The sequence below is a fragment of the Aplidium turbinatum genome, chromosome 14 (assembly GCF_918807975.1).
Source record: "Aplidium turbinatum chromosome 14, kaAplTurb1.1, whole genome shotgun sequence".
NCBI classification, from domain to species: Eukaryota; Metazoa; Chordata; class Ascidiacea; order Aplousobranchia; family Polyclinidae; genus Aplidium; species Aplidium turbinatum.
In genome coordinates, this window is record NC_137485.1 from 3,990,521 (window position 1) to 4,011,724 (window position 21,204).

General features: G+C 40.4%; 1 protein-coding gene across 1 annotated transcript; it reads right to left on the bottom strand.

Moving 5' to 3' along the window:
- Nucleotides 1-14,770: 14,770 nt before the first annotated feature.
- LOC145783660 (uncharacterized) lies at nucleotides 14,771-15,715 on the bottom strand. Its single transcript, XM_082595545.1, has 3 exons — nucleotides 15,584-15,715; nucleotides 15,330-15,435; nucleotides 14,771-15,006 (listed from the first exon to the last, which is right to left on the bottom strand). Exons 1-3 carry the CDS (start codon nucleotides 15,713-15,715, stop codon nucleotides 14,771-14,773), a joined length of 474 nt encoding a protein of 157 aa, XP_082451671.1.
- Nucleotides 15,716-21,204: the final 5,489 nt, after the last annotated feature.

Sequence of the window (21,204 nt, forward strand, 5' to 3'; positions counted from 1 at the left end):
ATCTCTCTGCTCAACACAGACTACAAGATCTTGAGCAAAATCCTCTCCAACAGACTCACACCCATGATCACAAACCTGATTTGTCCGAATCAGAAATGTGGACTGCCAAACCGCAGAATAGAGCATGTTACAATGAATATACAAGCTGCCCTGGAAGCTTCTCAAACTCAACACAGGGACTTGTACGTCATGATAACTGACTTTGAAAAAGCTTTCGATAGAGTTAGTCACTCCTTCCTCTATGGAATCTTGAAGAAACTCGGAGTAAAACCAATAATGATGAATTACCTGTCATTAGTTTACCACAAAACAAAAAGCAAAATAGAAATCAATGGAGCTTTAACAAAACGAATAAACGTTAAAAGGGGCATACGACAGGGCTGTCCCCTCAGCATGCTCTATTTCATAATCTGTGCTGACGTTCTCACCCGACGCATAGAGAAAAATCATCTGATCAACGGTTTTCGCTTTTCCAAGCTGACAATCAAAATCCAGCAATATGCGGACGACACCACATTCATCACAAGAGACATTCCATCTCTCAAGGAAATCAACAAAGAACTAGCCATCTACCAGACGATGTCCGGCCAGAAAGTGAACCAGGGAAAGACCCAGATCCTGGCGTCCAAACCTGACCTGGCCCAAAGAGCTCAGCAACTCTTTCCAGAAGCTGCGATCTTGAACAACGTCAAGATCCTGGGCATCTGGCTAGGCACAAACAAAACACAACTTGACAAGATGAACTGGCAGACCGCCATCAAGAAAACTCAAACGATCGCCAACATCCACAAACCACGAAGACTCTCCCTCTATGGAAAGATCTCGATCATCAACACTCTCTTGGTACCCGTCACTTTGCATCTCAGTAGAGTGCTGATGCCAACGAAACAACACATCAAAGAACTAAACAAAATCCTCTTCGACTTCCTCTGGTATCCTTCACCATTCGAACAGCTCCAGAAAAGCAAGACGTTTCCTCCTGTCAAAGATGGAGGCATCAACATGGTGGACATCCAATCAAAATTTCAAACAAGCCGCATCGACAGAATTCGCCACCTCTTCTCACTAGAAGACGCCACCGAAATCTGGCACGAATGGGCCATGTTCAATTTGAGTTACAGAATGAGACACATTAATCCTCATCTGTTCTCCAACAGCATTCCGCATGCCCCAATTCCAAACGAAATGTATGCGGACATCTTCAAGTCCTTTTGCAAACTCAAAGGCTTGAAACACGACTGGGAAAACACTTCCTACAAAAATATCTACATCAATCTGAAAACGCAAAATGAAAAGAAAATTGACAAGATTGATGAAAACGGAAAGAAGATTCCTTGGAATGAGATCCTCTTGAAAAACAAGGGAATCAAACTCTTCCTTCCACCTCACCTATCCTCCATGTCCTTTCGGATTGCACATGGAGGATACAAATGGGGAGATTTTAATAGATCAATACACTCCGACAGAAAAACAAACTGCAAATTCTGCAGAAAACCAGAAGACAATGTGGCCCACGTCCTCACCAAGTGCTCCTTTGCACAAGGAATATGGGTGCGCCTGAAACAACAATATCTTGGCCTAACCAAGGAAGACATAGAAATAACAAAGGACATGATCCTCCACAACCAAATCCCTGACGGACAGAAGAACAATCCGATTCTTTTGACCATGATGAATGTCGCCAAACACACCATCATCCAAAAGAAGATATCTCTGGACATAGGCGACACATATATACAGGACACAAAACGGTCCACCATTCAAGCCCTGTGGGTCATCATGACAAAAACGAAAAACATAACACAAAAGCATAACATTCCTTTGTCATCTGACATTTCTACTCCTTCTAAACCTCCTCCTACGGTCAGAAGAAAGAAGAACCAGTCGAGATCCACTCTTCAACCGCCCTCTCAGTCGTCCTCGGTGGTAGGGATGACTGATTGCAGCGGTGGATCTCACTAGAACAGTACGGTCGTAGATCATCTTTGAAGAAGATTAGACAGCCAAGGGCGTAACAACCCACCTTTAACCCGTCCCTCTCACTCATCTCCAACGGCCTGATGCCGGAAGAGTGATTGCAGCGGGAGATCTTTAACCGTCCCTCTCCGTCGTCCCACTCGCTCTGGGATGACAGGATTGCAGCGGCCAATTCCATGATGACTCTGGGGTCAGCGAAAGCTACCCTCCCTCTGGCCGCTCCTCTCTGGCATCTCCGCCAAATGAGGTGTCAGACTGCAGTGGCCCGTTTCCTCCAAACAGGTGCCCTTCTTCAAGCGGGCAACAAGAAGATACACACACATAAACAATTACAAATAAAATTAAAATTAACTCTTTGACAAAACGCGCTAGTTCTTGAGCTTGACCCGCCATCTCCTAGACTGCTCCAAGATCAGCAAGAGGAAAGTCGAGACAGGCAGATCAGCTTGAGGCAGCCACTAACCAAACATTTACATCCACAGATTACCATCTACCGCGGTGGGTCCCTTCGGTCGTAGTGAGTCCCTCGCCTCCCTGGTAGGTATCTTCCATGTAAGTATGGTGTGCCTGCTGAGTGTTTGGGTGTGTGGACGGCTCCCGGAGCGGACGCACTAATGATGAGACAGGAAACAAATCCATTCCATATGGACAATTTGTAAACCTGCAAGATGTAGTGGTATCCATCTTGAACTCTGAGCGTTGCGCGAAAGAAGAAAAAGAAAAAAAAAAAAAAAATTGACGCTCTTGGCTTACGCCGATTGAGCACTTTACTGGGGGCACCTTGCCATGCATTGCGCAAAGTTCGCTGCTTGCAGTGACTTTGGCATCTGTCTGCAGTTATATATATACCTGATATACATATGGGCAGCCTGTATTAGATTTATGGGTTACATATGGGCAGCCCATATTAGATTTGTGGGTTGAGTGTGAGCAACCCACATGAAACCCATAAATGAATATGGGCAGCCTATATGGGGGCAATGTGATGCCCGCGGACACAATGTGTATGGGCCCCATATGGGCAGCTCACATGGGGCCCGTACATCAGCCCATATGGGTCCCCATGTGGGGCCCATATGGGCTTGCTGGCTGGGCTAACAGTGCAAAAAAATGTCCTTTCCACTATGCATGTCACCCCCAGTGTCGATGCAACAGAGAAAAAGAAACCTACGTGATCCATTTTTATAGCGAGAAAAAAGTTTCAGTGCAGTTGATGTGTTTGACCAAATGGCAAGAAAATACACCACACATGCAGCAAGCAAAAGATGGCCTCTTGCAGCTTGAACAAGTATGCTAGATATTGCAGCTTTGAACTCTTGGATCATTTTTAGAAAACATTCTGGCAGCAACATCAGCCGACGTGATTTTATCCTCTAGATTGAGAGCTTGAGAACTGCTCATGTGTTGAAACTAAAGCCGACACTGCAGAGAGAAGAAGAGTAGGGACGACCATCTAGAAAATGCAGAAAATGTGCTGCACATTATTGCAAAAACAATACAGTTACCATTTACGGCCACTTTCAAAAAGTGGGAAGTGTGATAATGGTGACTGGAAAGTTACAGAGTGCAAAGGCTGCACTGCGTAAAGTGTTAGTTGGTTTGTTTGATTTTTGTTCTCCTGAATAAGAAAACTTTGTGCTGTTTTTATGATAAATATGTCTTTGCTCTGTTGAATTTTTATATCATCGTACAGAGGCAAGATACAGATACAGTCAAGCTTCGAACTGATCAAAACCTGATAGCCTACGCCATAATTTTTGTCTAAAACCAAAAAATAAACACCGCAAATCGGTGACAAAAGTAATAAGTGCTTCAGATCATTTTATCACTGTAAAATAAAACAAACTCTTACTGCTAATTTTGCGGGAAAATAAAGTTTTTGTGAAAAGTGTCGATTTCGACACCAGCGGCCGTTGGAGGTATACTTTTTTTTCGGCAGTTCTAGTGTTAAGGGGGGCACACTTTTTGATTGGTTTTCCTGTTGCTTGTTTGATGCCCTCATACATTTTTCTTATGTTGCCACTGTGTGATGCAAACTGAATATGTTCTGACAGCAGAAGCCAATGGTTGTTAGCACAGCGGCGTGAGGTTTGCTGAGCTTTGTGTCGGGCGGTTTTTGGGGCTTGTAGGTTCTGACTGCTCGGGTTTTGTTTGTAGCTGAGCAGTGCTTTACGTTTAAACATGTCAAACATATTAAACATGTCATTTGCACGTAAACCACCAAAGATTGCAAAATCCTTTCACAAATTCCAGCAAATTAAATACATGGCGTTAGAAGTAATGAAATCGCTTTATAAAGAATTATGGCATTTAGCTAAAGCGCCATAAAAAAGCGCTGCGATCATAATTAGCGGCGCGTCTAGATTTGTCGTCATAATTGCTTGAGCCAGACAAAAAATTGACAACCTGTCCTAGCTTTTAGATGCTGAGGCCAATCTTTCGGGACATCAATTTGTACCAATTTTTAATATCCTGTGGCCTCTGTGAAGTGCCGAATCAATAAATAAACATTTGTTGCCCATACCGTGTGTATTGTCGAGATCTTCCAAGATTATACCTGACAAATCTGTTTTGACTAACACTGCTGCATTTTTGATTCACTTGTGATGTCGGAAACGCAAAGGGCGAAAATGTTGCTTATTGAAAAACAACTGGAAACAACGGTTTAGGACTCATGAATGAAAGAGGCACAACATTTATTGAATGGTGTCACGAATAAAACTTGTACATTATCAACACTTAGTTTATGAAAAAACCTGAAAAGCTTTGAACTTGGAAGAACCCTGAGACTCGTACGAGAAATCGAACTGACTATATTCTAATATTTCGAAAATTCCGAAATACTATCACCGATGTTTCCATAATTCCTACTGCAGATTGCGACAGTGATCACAACCTACTGATTGCCATGTTGAACACCAATTACAAAAAGTTAAAACCCTTAAAAAGAAACAAAAATTGATTAAAACTTTTACAAGGTGGTAAACTTAAAAATTGAATATCAACAAAAATTCGAAAATGAAATAAACAACTCAAAAATCAACACCAACTGCTTTATCAAAAATCAACACCAACAGTCGGCTGCATAGCCGAGTGGTGAGAACACTGGAACGGCAATCGAAAGGGCGCCGATTCGACACCGCTCAAGAGCATGTAGCTGTGTCTTTGGCAGGACACTTAAAAGCATGCTTGAAGGTAGACACGAAGATTGGCTTCCTTTGACTTCCCGTCTACTTAATCTAAATCTTCAACCACCGGGTGTAAGCCTGGATACGACAAACAAAAAAAAATCAACAGAGGAAGGTTTTAATTGAATCAAACGTTCATTAATCCAAACAGCAGAAATTTCACCAGGAGCTGAAGCTTCTAAGCTTAAGAATTGGATGAAACCCAAAATTTTAGATATGAATATGAAAGAGGAGAAAACAAAATATAAGAACAAGAATGAAAAAATATAAACGGTTAAACAACAAAACAAAGAAGGTTTGCAACGAATAAAAAAAGACTTTCTCAATTAAGAATGAGCTATTGTTGAAAAAAATTTACAATGTCACACCAAGTGAGAGGCACATAAAAAAACAAAAGTGATAGCAATTCCAAAATTTCAATTAGTACACAAATCTGTCTGTTAAAAATTTAACACAGGGAAAATACTTTTGAAAGAAGGCAAGATCCTTATCAAATGAAAAGAATACATTGAAGAGTTATATGGAGACCAAGAAAGAACAATAAAACCCTTTGAACTCTCTGAACCACTTTCAGGTTCAACTATTTTAAAAAGTAAAATCACATTTCCTCTACGTAAAACAAAAGCAAACAAGGTATTAGGCCCAGACAAATAAGCACTGAAATGATAAAAGCACTGGGTGACATTGGTATCTCTGATGTAGCAATATCGGCTACTCTAAATCTAAGCGGGCGTCTGGTAACATTTACGTCTCGGTCATTACAAGGAAGAGCTACAGTTCTACACTACCCGGGCCATGGAAAAAGAGGATACTAGTATTATTGAAGTCGTTAGAAAATAGTCCCATTTTCTGATTTCCACGCATTTTACATTAATTACGGATCAATAACATTATGTGGCTTTCATGTTCGACAGTAAAAAGCAGACTAAAGTCAAAAATAATAAAGTGCTATGTTGGAGCTTCGAACTGACTTCTTTTTCTTATAGGCTACTATTCTTTACCGTCCCGGCAAAGACAATGCAGTCTCCAACACTCTATCGAGAGCAATTTGTGCAACAATACTTACTCCAAACATTAAAAGTCTGATGGATAGTCTATTCATATTGTGCTACCCTGATGTGACTCGTTTGTTGCATTGTGTGCGTTCGAAAAATTTGCGGTATTCGACAACTGATGTCAAAAGAATACATGAATTGTGCAATGTGTGCCCGAAATAAAGCCATGATTCTTCAAACACGTCCAAAGTTACTTCATCCAGGCGGTTCAGCCCATGAAGATGCTGAAGTTAGATTTTACAGGTCCTTTACCATCACATTTAGGAAATGCATATTTGTTCTGTGCTATTAATGGTCATTTACGATTTTCATTTTGTTTTCCTGTGTTGATACGTCGTCTGCTACAGTAATCAAGTGCCTTTCCCTAGTGCTCGCGATGTTTCGGCACTTGTAGCTTTATTCATACTGATCGAGCCCAAAGTTTTATGTCCAGAGAGGTTAAAACAATTCTTGCTGGAAAGGGGTGTGGTTGTCAGTTACTCGACACCCTATCACCTGCAAGGCAATTTGCAAGTCGAACGTTACAACGGAGTAACATGAAAGGCAATACAATGCAATCTCAAACCATTCGGCCTGTCTATAAGCAAATGGGAAAGCATCCTTTCGAACGCGTTACATGCTATGATCGCTAGATCGCTACTTTGTACATCCACAAACTCCACCTCGCATGAGCAATTCTGAAACTTTTCTATAGACGCTCATCACACGGGAAGTCCTTTCCTGATTGGTTAAACGCTCCTGACCCAATTTTACCGAGAAAGTTTAACAGATTTAGCAAACACGCCGAACAATTTAAAAAAACTGAAGCCAATCTATTGCACGCTGGGATCAGATACAGCGACGGCCGAGGGTAACGCGTCCTTTCGACGCTTGGCCCCACATTCTGCTAACAATAGGCTATCTTTTGCGGGGACGTTGTGGATTCTCCTTAATCATTGAACGCAGAGGAAAGGGCATTAACACCGACTGATGCGTTGGTGTTACTGACAAAGTCTTGATACACTGTAAAAAAATCTTGTAAAAATTCCTGCGCATTGCTGGTGAAAGTTTTACAATTCGGATTGTAGCAGCACGTCACCGTAACTGCACAGTAAAAAACTTCAATTTTCCTTTTTTCTCTCGTTTTTTCTCTCGCCTTTGCAGGATTGCAAGAAAAAAGCACTTTCGATACGCATGGTTGCTCTTAGGATGCTTCGGCATTTCACGCTTTTCTGAATCGGCCAATGAGGTGATTCCAACGTAGCAGCAGAAAACAGCGCGAATTTGGACATCCGGGAACTTACGCTAGGGTTTGTTGTTGTACAGTCAGTACAGTTTCGCAAAGTTTTTGTAACTTGTTGCCACCAGCAGAGTCGAAAGAGTGAGGATATTACAGCGGCGAGATGTATTTCTACATCAACAACACTGTGGTCACTAGCGTACGCAGGGGGGGGGCATTGGGCCATGCCCCCCCCCCCCCTTTAAAATGTTTTAGTAGTTAACGACGTAGATTAAGCCATTTAATATGTTTTGCATTGCTCTGTCAAAGCAATTAACAATATAGACTAAGCCAATACGAAATACATGGCCCAATCCACCTACCCCACTCCAGGTATGCCAATGTAGCATAGTGTTCTGTAAGCCTATTATAGTGAGAAAGAAATGGATAAAGTCTAAACTAAAACCATACTGGGATATCATGAAAACGTCTAGCTTTATTTCCGAAAAATGCCGAAGAAAACATGATCTTATCCTTTTGCTATGCCACCTGACAGCACCATTTTACAGGAATATTCATACCCACATTTTTGTTGAAAATGCTCTCAGAATGCACCAAATTCGAAGTAATTTTTCAAAATATTCTGGGGGAGGCCCCCCAGACCTCCCACCACTGGGTGTCGTCTTAGGCAAAAACGCCGTCGGGCTTCGCCCGCCGGCCGTAAAACTCCCCCTTTCAAAATTCCTGGTTACGCTACTCTCAATGGCCCCCCCCCCTTGAGAAAATCCTGCGTACGCCACTGACTGTGGTAAGCTTATTTAGCCCAGTGAAGATTATTGTGACCAGCAGGTTTCAAGAATTTTTATTTGTTAAGCACTGGTAGATATAAAACAGTTTCAAAAGGGAAGTTGATTATAGCTCAACCAGGAGACAGCGAACTAATGGTAGAATAAGCCAGTAAAATAGAATTAAACAAAATATTCTATTGAAGAATAAGCATGCAACATAAGTAGTACCCTGGTTGCTACTAACAGGAATACCGCAGTCAAACGAAGTTTCAGAGTAGAGGTAGTGTCAGAGTTTTCAAACTTTCTGTGTTCATCCAATTTTCTTGTAACATGTTTTACTCGGCTTGAATAGGCTTTGTATTTAAGTTAAAATCAAACAGAGATGATTTGTAGCTGTGTTAACACTGCGCCGATGTGTGGTTTGTGCCACTTATAAATATACTTGGCAGAATTTCACATTACACAGTTACAATGGTTACGGTAAGTCTTCAAGTATTATTGTTAATTGTAGCTCATTATAATGTGTCCATTGAAATGTGCTCTACCTATACGTGGACTACATTTTCATAATTCAGCAGATTTAGTGAAGAAGCACCTGAAATTCCAGCGTCTGTTCATATTTAGTGAAGTGTCTGCTGTAATATCTAGGTTTTTCCAGTTAATGCTATAATGTGCTCGTTGAAGTGCTCTATGCGGATTGTGGACTAGAGTTTAACAATTCTGAGAGTCTTTTCAAACATCTGAAGTTTCATCTGCGGTGTAACTATGAAAAATATTCCAGAATGGATACCGGTACTGTTGATGAAAGCGGGGTACCTCTAAATACCCATTGTCAGGCATTGTCGGGCATTGTCAGGCATTGTCAGGCATTGTCGGGCATTGTCAGGCATTGTCGGGCATTTTCGGGCATTGTCGACTATTGGGGGAGTTGTGGAGAATTTCTAGGGGTTGTCGAGCATTTTCAGGGGTTGTCAGGCATTGTAGAGTAGCTACTTCCAGGCATTGTCTAGGATTTCCAGGCATTATCGATCATTATCAGTGGTTGACGGGTTTGTTAGGCATTGTCGAACATTTTTAGGGGTTGTCGAGCATTTTTAGGGGTTGTCGAGCATTTTTAGGGGTTGTCAGGCATTGTAGAGTAGCTACTTTCAGGCATTGTTGGGAATTTCCTGGCATTGTCTAGGATTTCCAGGCATTGTCGATTAATATCAGTGGTTGACGGGTTTGGTAGTCATTATGGAACATTTTTAGGCATTGTCGAACATTTTCAGGGATTGTCGAGCATTTTCAGGCGTTGTCAGGCATTGTCGAGTAGCTACTTTTAGGCATTGTCGATAATTTCCAGGCATTGTCTAGGATTTCCAGGCATTGTCGATCATTATCAGTGGTTGACAGGTTTGGTAGTCATTATGGAACATTTTCAGGCATTGTCGAACATTTTCAGGGATTGTCGAGCATTTTCAGGCGTTGTCAGGCATTGTCGAGTAGCTACTTTTAGGCATTGTCGATAATTTCCAGGCATTGTCTAGGATTTCCAGGCATTGTCGATCATTATCAGTGGTTGACAGGTTTGGTAGTCATTATGGAACATTTTCAGGCATTGTCGAACATTTTCAGGGGTTGTCGAGCACTTTCAGGGGTTGTCAGGCATTGTCAGTTGTCAGGCCTAATCCTAGACAACGCCTGAAGATATCCGACAATGCCTGCCAGAAAGAATCTAAAGTACTTTACAATGCCTGAGAACCACTGACACCTGAAAATGCTCGACAACCCCTGAATATTTTCGACAATGCTTGAAAATTTCCCACAATGCCTAACAAGCCTGTCAACCATTGATAATGATCGACAATGCCTGGAAATTCTAGACAATGCCTGAAAGTAGCTACTCTACAATGCCTGACAACCCCCGAAAATGCTCGACAACCCCTGAAAATGTTCGACAATGCCTAAAAATGTTCTATAATGACTAACAAACCTGTCAACCACTGATAATGATCGACAATGCCTAGAAATCCTAGACAATGCCTTTAAATTATAGACAATGCCTGAAAGTAGCTACTCTACAATGTCTGACAACCCCTGAAAATGCTCGACAACCCCTGAAAATGTTCGACAATGCCTGAATATGTTCTATAATAACTAACAAACCTGTCAACCACTGATAATGATCGACAATGCCTGGAAATTCCCAACAATGCCTGAAAGTATCTACTCTACAATACCTGACAACCCCTGAAAATGCTCGACAATCCCTAGAAATGCATATAACCCCCCAATAGCCGACAATGCCCGACAACGCCTGACAATGCCCGACAATGCCTGACAATGCCGACAATGCCTGACAATGCCTGACAATGGGTATTTAGAGGTACCGCACGTGCTAAGCAGCACTGCGGGTGATATTGTCACTCAGGAAAAATAAACACGTTACAAGTAATGCATTCAAATAATTTGTTAAAAAAGTTACTTCTGCAAGCAAAAGTAGAACCCGGTACAATTGAAGACATCCTGCACCAGTTTGCAGCTGTTAATATATTTGAGAAAATCCATAACAATGGACCTCTTTGATCTAATAAGTATGGTCATTTTTGGATTCAGCGCATCATTTCGCTTATAGAAGAACTCGGCTCTCTAAAATTTTCAGATTTGCCCTATCCTAGTTTTACATGATTTGTGTAGTGTTTTGCAGGAACCTAGTTTGAAAACTGATTGGTAATGGAAGCAATTGAACAAAACCTATCAACAACTTTACCCGATTTATCTCCGGAAGTTCTTGGTGTGTTGCTTGACAAGCTAAAGCAGGTTGGTGTTCAGTCGGTGGCTGATCTTACATTTGTCGAAAATGATGACCTGAAAGATGTGCTACTTCCAATACAAGCCCGAAAGGTGCTAAAAGCTTGGAAACGAAGTAAGTTGTTCTGTAATCACAAGCACTGGTTCACAATAGTTTGATGTGGAAAGTTTGTGTAATTTTTTGGTATATGCTATGATATGGTATTTTAAACTTTTTGGGTGTGTGAGGTTTCTAAAAAATGAAAGATGACACAAACACAAACATCAGATTCAAAATCAGCACCCCAAAATTAGCCAAGGGATTCATTTTCAACCTATGTGGTACAACATTTGGTTGCTAAAGTTTATTTGCCAGACTGCACGCTGCACAGTTACTGTAGCTTTGCATCCTTGAGGCAGCATTGATCTGTAGTTTTCCTTTGGACAGAAGCAATGCGAGGCATTGAACTGGATGCTCTACCATGATAAAACTTTACCTGTTCCTTGCCGATTACGCATTGTATTGCTTTTAAGCTGTTTTCACTAGAAACAATATAAATTTGTAATTGCAGGAAGATGTTCCAATGGAGAACATTGTGGAAGCAGCTCCATCGACTTCATTTCTTGTTATCAAAGGTAGACCTATTTGTGCATTTCACTGCAACATGTCATTGTTATCGGGTTAATCCAAACAGATTTTACCTAGGAATGATCCGGTTGAGTGCTGTCTTCAAAAGCAGAAGCTGTCTAAGTGGGCACACTGTACAATTGTAGGCTACATATACATAATTATACAAAGCCAAATGTTTGCCAATTATACTTGTAAGAGCTGCTACATAGTGTAATGGTTCAAACGTCAGCTTAGAACGTGGAAGTACATAACTGGTTCATTTCCTTGGTCGGGTTATGCGTCTAATGAACGGACAAAATATTAAATGGAGAACAGAAAAAACGCTGTTGTGCCCAGGAGTGCTTTGCTCTGCATCAGTGGTCCCATGTAACGTGACTGCCGCTGGATTATTGCTATGTTTCCCAAAACAACGCTTAGTTAAGTAATCGTTTGTGGGCTTGGTTCTTACCGTTTTACCTAGAGTACATATTCTGCAGGTGCATCAACAGTTTCGGTTGCGAAGGTCTTCGTCGTTGTGGAAAAAGAAGTGGTTTGGAAGTGTGAAGATGTCCTTAACGGATTCGTCTATCTATTCTGCTGCTATTATGTTTTCAACATTCAATACAATGACAAAATTGCGGTTACACTGGAATTTTTTCAAAGGTAAGAGCGAATGTATTGTGTTGATGAACACACTACGCAACCGGTTGGTCTTCCAGACAGACTTCTTAGTTGCCTGCGGATCTTTTACATGCATGCTTTGCGCCAGGACGTGTTGATGCTTTTCTTTACCATCTCGACATTCGATCAACAGTCGATTGTGCACCTCTGCCCGAAGTTAATCTCGATGCTTCGTATGCTTGCTGGTATTTTCTTACCATGCGTGGGATTGCTCATTGCTGGAGTGGTAATGGTAATCTCGCAGTTCTAGACTTTAGGTTTACTTTGATGTAAACGTCGTTCTATGGTTTCAGATTTTTTTTTTGTTAGATTTCAATAAAACAAACAAACTAAATGCCAGGCATCTAGTTTGTCACCAAACCAGCTATCGTGGTCGCTTAAGACCAGATGCTGTTTGTCCATAATTAGACTGCGCTCGACGAAAAGCTATTATACTGTACACAGGTTGCCGTGTGTGGTTCGAATTATATACAGTAAAGCATTGTTTCAGTATAGTTAGCTTTTCATTGGCTTTCTTGATTGCGAGCAAACAGCAGTCGATTACAGTATGTGCACTATGCTGCATGAAAGCTAACAGCGGCAGTGCTTCTGCCTATCTTACATTAACAAAATAAAACTGGTAAGGGTAGTTTAAAACTCACAACCCGATGAGTTCGAATCCTAGCATTTTATTACTGAGCTAGTACATATAAAAGCTTCAACTGTTCCTCCATACCGCCTGTTGTTTGAAGTGGTAATGTGCATTCTGACATTTTAGGTTCAGATTGTTTAAAATATTGTTTGGCTCAGAGGTTTGTGTCTTTTTAGATATTTTGCCCGCATGGATGAGTTGGGAGCCAAGACGAAAAAACGTAGATGACAAGACGTACACTCTAAAATTGTGAGACTTTGCAAACTCATCAAAACTTCTGAAGAAATGTGAACGGACAAAAAGTTCAGGAAAAACTCATTGTACATTGTGCGAGTGTGGTCGAAAGTAGCACAGTACCCGTTCGTATTGTGTACCTTTTAGTTTCCCTTTTGCTTTTGAAACCGCTAAACTAACTTCGATATCTCGTTAGAAAAATGCCGCTGCTTCCGACTCATCGGGACTTCGCTTTTCATTGCTTTTTGTGTCCGCGCTGAAACAAGCTTTTGAAATGAAAACTATCTACCTTGTACATTATAAAATGTATGTATTTTGCGTCTGCATCTGTGAACTGCTTGTTCTTTGTTTTTGCGTTCTTTTCAGGCTTTGTAATACAGTATACTACAAGATTTCCGACCTGCATATTTTTTGTCATGGTTTATGACGACAATTCAAGGTGCCTTTCTGAACTATTCACTTTACTAACTTTGTTAGTAGAATTACTAAAGCGCATAGTAAAATTGTTGCATGGCTGGGCATAGTGAAAGTTATAGCTCAGTGATAGAAACTATTGCGAAAAGAAAAGTAAATTCTACTATGTGTAGCTAGTAAAAATCACCAAGGTCAACAGTAATTATTGCAAGATAGATGTAAATTCTACCATAAATTAAGAGTAAAAAATGCTAAGATTAATCGTAAGTATTGCTGGAGAAACGTAAATTCTACCATCCTTAGCGAGTAAAAATTGCCAAAATAAACTGTAAATATTACAACAAAACTGTAAATTCTACCATGCACTGAGTGCAAAAACTACCAAACTCTACTGTAAATTTTACAAACTTTGTTAGTAAGAATTACTAAAGTGCATAGTAAAATTGTTGCATGGCTATGCGTAGTAAAATTTTTTTACAGTGTAGGTTATTATCGTAGTTTAAGTTGGTTGAAACTTTACTAATAAATTCAAATAGTTGATGACAAAAACAATTTTTATACATTGAGAAACTTTTCACAGCGATAAATTGTGATTTCAATCAAACCAAAAAGCACTGGCAGTCCCCAACTTCTTGTCAATTCAAAGCCCATGGTTTTATAAATGTTGTTTGCTGACGAATGAAATGAGTTTGCAAATATTAAAACAATAGAAGAAAATTCGATAAGTTCCATCTTTAGAAGATGTTTGTGAATATGATCGTTGATCGTTTGCAGCAAACGTACACGTTGTTTTGATGATCCATGCCGTTGTTTAATTGTCAAATTCTGCAACAAACAAGCGTTACTGCGCTCGTAAATTAAATGAAGGCCTATGAGAAGACTTAATGAAAATATAGGGTTATAGTTTTTTGACTTAAATCGCTTAATTACTCTGGAAAAGCCATTTGAAAACATATGTTTGAAACACAACCTTTAGCAATAAATTATTTTGCTTACTACTTATTTTTGTGTTTGGTTGCATGGCCGAGTGGTTAGAGCCCTGGTACGGCACTCGCCGGTTCGATGCTTCTTTAGAGCATGCGACTATTTGGCAGGACACTTTAAGGCATGCCTGAAGATGGATACGAAGGTTGGCTTTCTTGCATTCTCGTCTACTTAATCTAAATCTTCAACCACCGGGTGTAAGCCTGGATGTGACATAAACTTGTTTCTTGATTAAATATCAAGTCACCTTAATTTCTACAGAATAAGAAAATGTGCTTTCCAAACAATTAACTGAAAGTCGCTTGATATTCTCTTCGCCCGACATTGTATCGTAAGAGCGATGAACAATAATTCCCGCACAGCCCACAATTGTTCTAGATTTCTCCTCCTCTGCAACCCAAAAACGATCGAAGACTTCCAAAGACGTCATCCCAATCATGTGAGTACTTTTATAGTGTTGCCAACATAGTTTTCCTAAAACAAACAACAAATATTTACTGTAACATCTGACAGCCCAACACTGAATAAAGCGACTGCCACAAGCAACTTTCCTTACTACAATACAGTGGCCTACTATACCCACAATATCAGCTAACGCACTTTATAATGAAGATAACAAAGTTAAAAAATATTATCTATTTAAGATATTTAACCACTTAATAAAAGAAAGCACAAAAAATTACAAACTCAATTTTGTTCTATTTTCTGCTCATCTGTGAGCTGTACGAATACTGAAAAAAGTTTGGGTGTTCATCTGGATAATTATGAAAACATAGTAGCGGTGATATTATACAAACCGTGAACAAACACAGCTAAATGTGTCAAAAGGAAAATAATCCAAACTTTGTTTCCAGTGAAATCGCACGACCACGATATCGCTGCAGCGAAGAGAAGCACAATGATCTAGACATAATATAAACATGCCCAAGATTAGCTCTTTAGCAATACAAGTGGCAAGATTGTCTATTACTGGCTTACTGCACTGTGTTTGTTTCAAAGAGCCCAATGTGTAGCCAGTTAAAGTTTTTATTTCCTTGGAAAGTTGACTTACCTGTACCTTCAAGGAAAGAACTGCAATCCACCAGTACGTGGGTATGTATTGTTTCCTCATTTCGCTGTCTAGTAAAGCTTTTACTTCTTTAAAATCTTCATTTTGATATTCTCTGAGCACACAGTCATTCATAGTTGCATAATAATTACTTTATTAAATTGCTTTTATTGGAAGTTACTTGTATAGCCTGCGCTAACACAAAAGATAATTTTAATAAAACGATTGCTGCAACAACATAAACCTTTAATTCAAGTTTGCGAACCCGATTTAATTGCGTCTAGTTCAGGGGTGTCCAACCTTTTTGGCCAAAGGGCCACATGTAGTTTACGAATGGTTGTGAGGGCCAATTGAGCATTTACTGCTAATTTGAAATCTTAAAAATGACTGTCTGATAGTTTCTAATTAAAACCCTCACACCCAAATTCTAATCTTAGAAATGTGTTTGTACATTCTATGGGTTGTATAAGAAGAGTGAAGTTGGTTTTAAAGTGGTTTAAGGTTTTTAGTTGAAAGCAAGCCAGCAGCAAAGCGTAAAAAATGTCAAATTGGCAATTGACCCTTCTGATGTTGCGGAACAGCGGAGTTGCGCGTCCCGTAATTTATTGTCCTGCTGTCCTTAGGTTCATCCACGAAAAACTTGCTTGCACAAGTAAGTGCTGCCGAATAATGATGTCACGAAAACTGCCAATTTATGAATCCTCTGATCTTTTTTTAAGAAACAATTTTTTTTGTAAAATTCTAGCATTAGAAAGTTTTAAACTTCTCTCGCTAAAAGCAAGAAATATTGCTGATTGACTGACTCTTGAAGCACCAGTACTATTGTGTGGAAAAGGGTGGACGTAACAATGTGGAAAATGTGATGCGTAACAATGTGCATTGTGATACAATAAAATTAACTTGAACAGTTGCGCACCCCATGCACTAGGGATTATAGAGTAATAGAAAAAGCAAACAATAAATGCCAATTTATCGGAATGTAAGTTCGCCATAAATTACGTTGGCTATTGAGTTGATTATATAATATATGTCATTTCGAAAAATATCACGCAGGCCGCTCAGAACCTTCTCGCAGGCCACATGTGGCCCGCGGGCCACGGGTTGGACGCCTCTGGTCTAGTTCATCTTCGCACTTCAAAACTGACTGTCAAGATAGTTCTTAAAACTCTTGTTATTGGAAGGAGGCTTGTTTCTGGATTCAAATCTAATTTTTGTATAGACTTTTCATACCTTCAATTTAACCACCTGCTGAATCAGGCAAGTAAAACTCCGACCAGATGTGAGCACATTGAATAGAGTGTATTGGCTTCGAATTAACTGCGTGCGATTCATTATAGAGGTTTACAGTTTGTAGTTTATGCCTGTTACTGGGAATAACAATAGATAAGAAATAAAACAGCATAGGTTTAAGCATGGCGCCCTCTAGTCGAGGCCACGTCATCGCGCGTACTTCAAACGTGACTGACGGCCTATTCTTAACTTAATCAGTTGGGAGGAAGATGTTTCATCTATAGTCTATTCTTTATGCTAAGGTTCTAGTTTTACTGAACTTATTTTTTATATGTTCAATAACTTGTTCACTAACCATGCATCTTTGCCAGAAAGTAGAAGTTTAGTTACAAACTTTATGAAAAGCTGAAGCAGTTACAGTTATGCAGCTTAGTTTAACAAAATTAGGTATAAGCTACAATGTTTTCGTTTCAAGGAGCTTTTATCTGTTCATGAAGTCATTGGTTACACAAAAAATTCACAGCAAACTGCCATTACCAATCTATGTTTTCTTTAATAAGTTTCTGCCAGTAAAACATATGACGATCAACTTATATCCATGTGATATTGTTTGTATATTAATTACAATAATTAATAAATTTTGACGAAACATCACCTAACTGTTAATAACGTTCAGGAAAGTGACAAAATCGTGTTTTTTTACACAAAGCATATAGGCCGTCAGTCAGATCTCGTGCGTGCACGATGCGCTGGCCACTATTATAGCTCGCCGTGGGTTTAATAGTCCGGTTGCCAAATCCAATTTTTTGGCTGAACCTGGAAATTTTATGCAAAGTTTTTTTTTTTATTGATTTTGGTAGCCTAGAGTCTACTCTTTCAGAATCTGCCGGGTGCACTCCGCGCATCCTTGAGCGTTTTGAGAAATTCAAGATGGCGTCCAAAATGGCTGTCGTTTCAGATAACTCCTTATAACTCAGTTAGTATTTGACCTAGGATGATAATTTTGGTGTCTAACCATATGTTTTGAGGGGCAAGGAATACATTGAAACTATTTATTTGACTGGTTGGGGATTGCATCAGGTAGAAATGCAATAATGCCGCCAATAGGGCTGCCATATTACAAAATTCAAACAAAAGCAAACAAATTCACTTGTATTTGGTCTAGAATGATAATTTTGATGTCTATCCGTATGTTTCGTTGACAAGGAATCCATTTAAGAGATTAAAACATTTGCATATAAATTATATCACAGCAAAATCCAAAATGGCTGCTGATATATTTGCCTGATATATACTTACTGTAAATTTCTTAATCTCGAACTCCCACTATGCTACGTAATCACTTTGCTTTCTTACTGATAAGTGCGAACTTGCGTCTCAGCAGGCTTGTAAGAAATATCGTATAGTAAGTATAAAAAAGTAAGAAAAGTAAGTAGAGAAGTAAGAAAGTAAGAAAGTGTTCTTATAACGAGGTATTACACTTTAAGCGTTCAGCTGTGAAAGCTGCAACAATGGAACGATCCTGTCTTGGCATATCTGATGCATCAGACGGTTTGGTACAAGTAGTTGTCGATACTTTTGATGCTGAAATCTCGTCGAAAAATGGAAAACTTTCCACCCACTCGTTAGCTGGTCTGGTTACACATCCTGAATCACCATCTGATGATGATCGATACCATAGAGAGACAATCCCACGAATTTCAAAGGAGGAGATGTTGGAGGCAATAGAATGTGATGTCACTATACAGAGATACAATGGTTCCAAGAAACCAAAAATGCCCGAGAGTGTTGCTGTTAGAACAGTTCTCTCATTCAAGTTACTTACGCAACAGGCTACTCTAAAACAAAGAGCGGACGAAACTGACTTCGCCTTCTTTCAGGATGTTCAGAAACAGAATTGTCCCGAGTACAATGGCTACAACACAGCTCTTACACGCAATCAAGGCCAAACAGAACAATTTAAGACTAAGACGTCATACCTGCCTTTGGTTGATCCTGTGCCATCCCACCCAGATACAATAACGACAACAATGGTGGAAGCTCAAAAGGTGACACATAATGCTGACCAAAAGTTTGTGTTATTTACCTGTGACTTACAACTATATAAAGTTGCATTACATGTGAAGTGGGCTTACCCAGAAAGGTTTTCAGATGTCATCCCGCGCTTGGGTGGTATGCACTTTTTGATGAGTTTCATAGACTGCATCGGGGCTCTGATCGGCTGTTGGATCTTGAGGCATGCAAACAAATGCTTCCCTATTTCTTTGCCGTTGGTCATGTGCATTATGCAAGGTATAGGATGTGCTACCTAAGGGCAATGGAATCCCTCCCAGAAGAGGTACTAGTCCGGTTCATGAAAGGGGAGCATGTGATGAGGCACCTACGCGGACTATAGAATGGCCTATGGAGTGATATGTTTATAGAAACTACTTTCATGAGATATGGCCATGCCCCAAATGGCATCATAGGAATAACCTTGGAGCTGGACACGCTCAAGATCTGGGCATTGAGTCTTCATACATGTAGTACTGTGGAGGCTGCTCTGGGCGAAATGCTTGGAGATTCTGGAGACCAGGGAAGTGGGCATAAGGAAGAAAAGAAGGCACGGATAAAGAATGACAACAAGGACCGAGAAGCCATAAGGACAAAGCTTCAAAAATGTATGGATCCACTTGATCCCGAGAAACATCCAGAGGATCTAGTGAACATTGCAACTGGTCAACATGGAACCCCGTCAGTGAATGTTCAGGAGGCTGTGCAGAAAGGATTCAAACAGATGTGCGAATTTGGAGAGAATTTACCTGATGGCTTACATGAAACAATTCACAAGACCATGACTACCATGATGGCTACAAAGAAGCATGTGAATGTGGGAGGTAGTAAAGTGTACGACATGAATGTCATCTACTCCAGGGTCATAGGCCAACAGGCTAGTGGGCGTGATGTTGACATAAAAGATGTCCTATCCTACGAAGTGGCCCCAGTACCAACGTCTATGTTTGACCCCACAGAAGAAATGAGAGCTGCAACATCAAAGTCTTCCTTAAAGCGACAGTTTCAGGTTGAGGTATCTGCTCGGACAACAGCAAGTGACACTTCAGTAGTTGTGATTGATGGTTCAGCCCTACTCTGGGTGATTTATTGGCCTGCAGAGGGCACCACTACAGACTACGCAAACAACTTGAAACGCGACATTGCCAAGAGACTAAAAGTTGGGGACGTTCACCTAGTGTTCGATCGGTACTACGATCACAGTACTAAGAGAGTCACCAGAAGTGCTAAGGCCACTGGAGATAGCCGAGTCCACGAGCTGCAGTTGAACACCAAGTTACCACCTCAAAAGACTGTATTGACGGTGACCGAAAACAAGAAGCAGTTGATAAACCTGATTGTCAAACTTCTGATTGAAGACGAGTCATTCCATGAATACACCCAGACTCACAAGTTGATAGTGATTGTTGAGGACGTTGCCCCATTTGAGATCAGCCATGGTGGTGTAGTGATCAGAAGGACAGACCTTTCAAGTAGTCATGCGGAAGCGGACAATATCATTGTCCAACAGGTGATGCTGTCTGCTCGAAATAATGAAGAGAGTGATATAACTGTGATATCCGATGACACTGACGTTTTCATTTTCTTGCTTCATTATTATCACGTTGGAAGCATGAAAAATCGTATCACTATGGAATCACCAATTAAGGAACGAACAGTCATTGACATTGGAAAAACCGTAGAGAAGCATGTGTCTTTTGTGAATGAACTCCTGCCAACCCATGCTCTTACTGGGTGTGATACGGTAGCATGCTGCTGTGGAGTTGGCAAAGGTACTGCATTGAAGGTTCTGAAAGATGGTCACTCACTGTCACTTTTAGGGGTCATTGATTCTCCCATAGAATTAGTGATTGCGCAGGCAAGCACATTCATGTCAGCTTGTTACGGTCAATATACTACGAGTAAATCAATGTCCGAAGCACGCTGGAGGATATGGGCATCCAAAACGGGTCGGGCCTCCGCGGTACCACCAAAACTTTGTTCTCTTCCTCCTACAAGTGAAGCCTTTAAAGAGAATTTAAGAAGGGCCCATCACCAAGCCATTGTGTGGCGTTCACTGGAAGACAGCAATCCGCCCGAACTTGATGCAGAAATGTACGGATGGGTGAAAGACTCGACACTTAAAACGCTACAACCGGTCCTCCTTCCGCAAATGTTGAACTCACCCCAGAAACTGTCATGATCAGATGTGGATGCAAGAGTGACAACCCCTGCAAAACGCTTTCTTGCAGCTGCACAAGGGATGGTTTGAAATGTGCAATATTCTGTGCGTGTTATGCTGCAGGTTTCAGCCAGACTCTTACTTAGCATTTTAATTCAATTGGACAACATCACAGATTTAT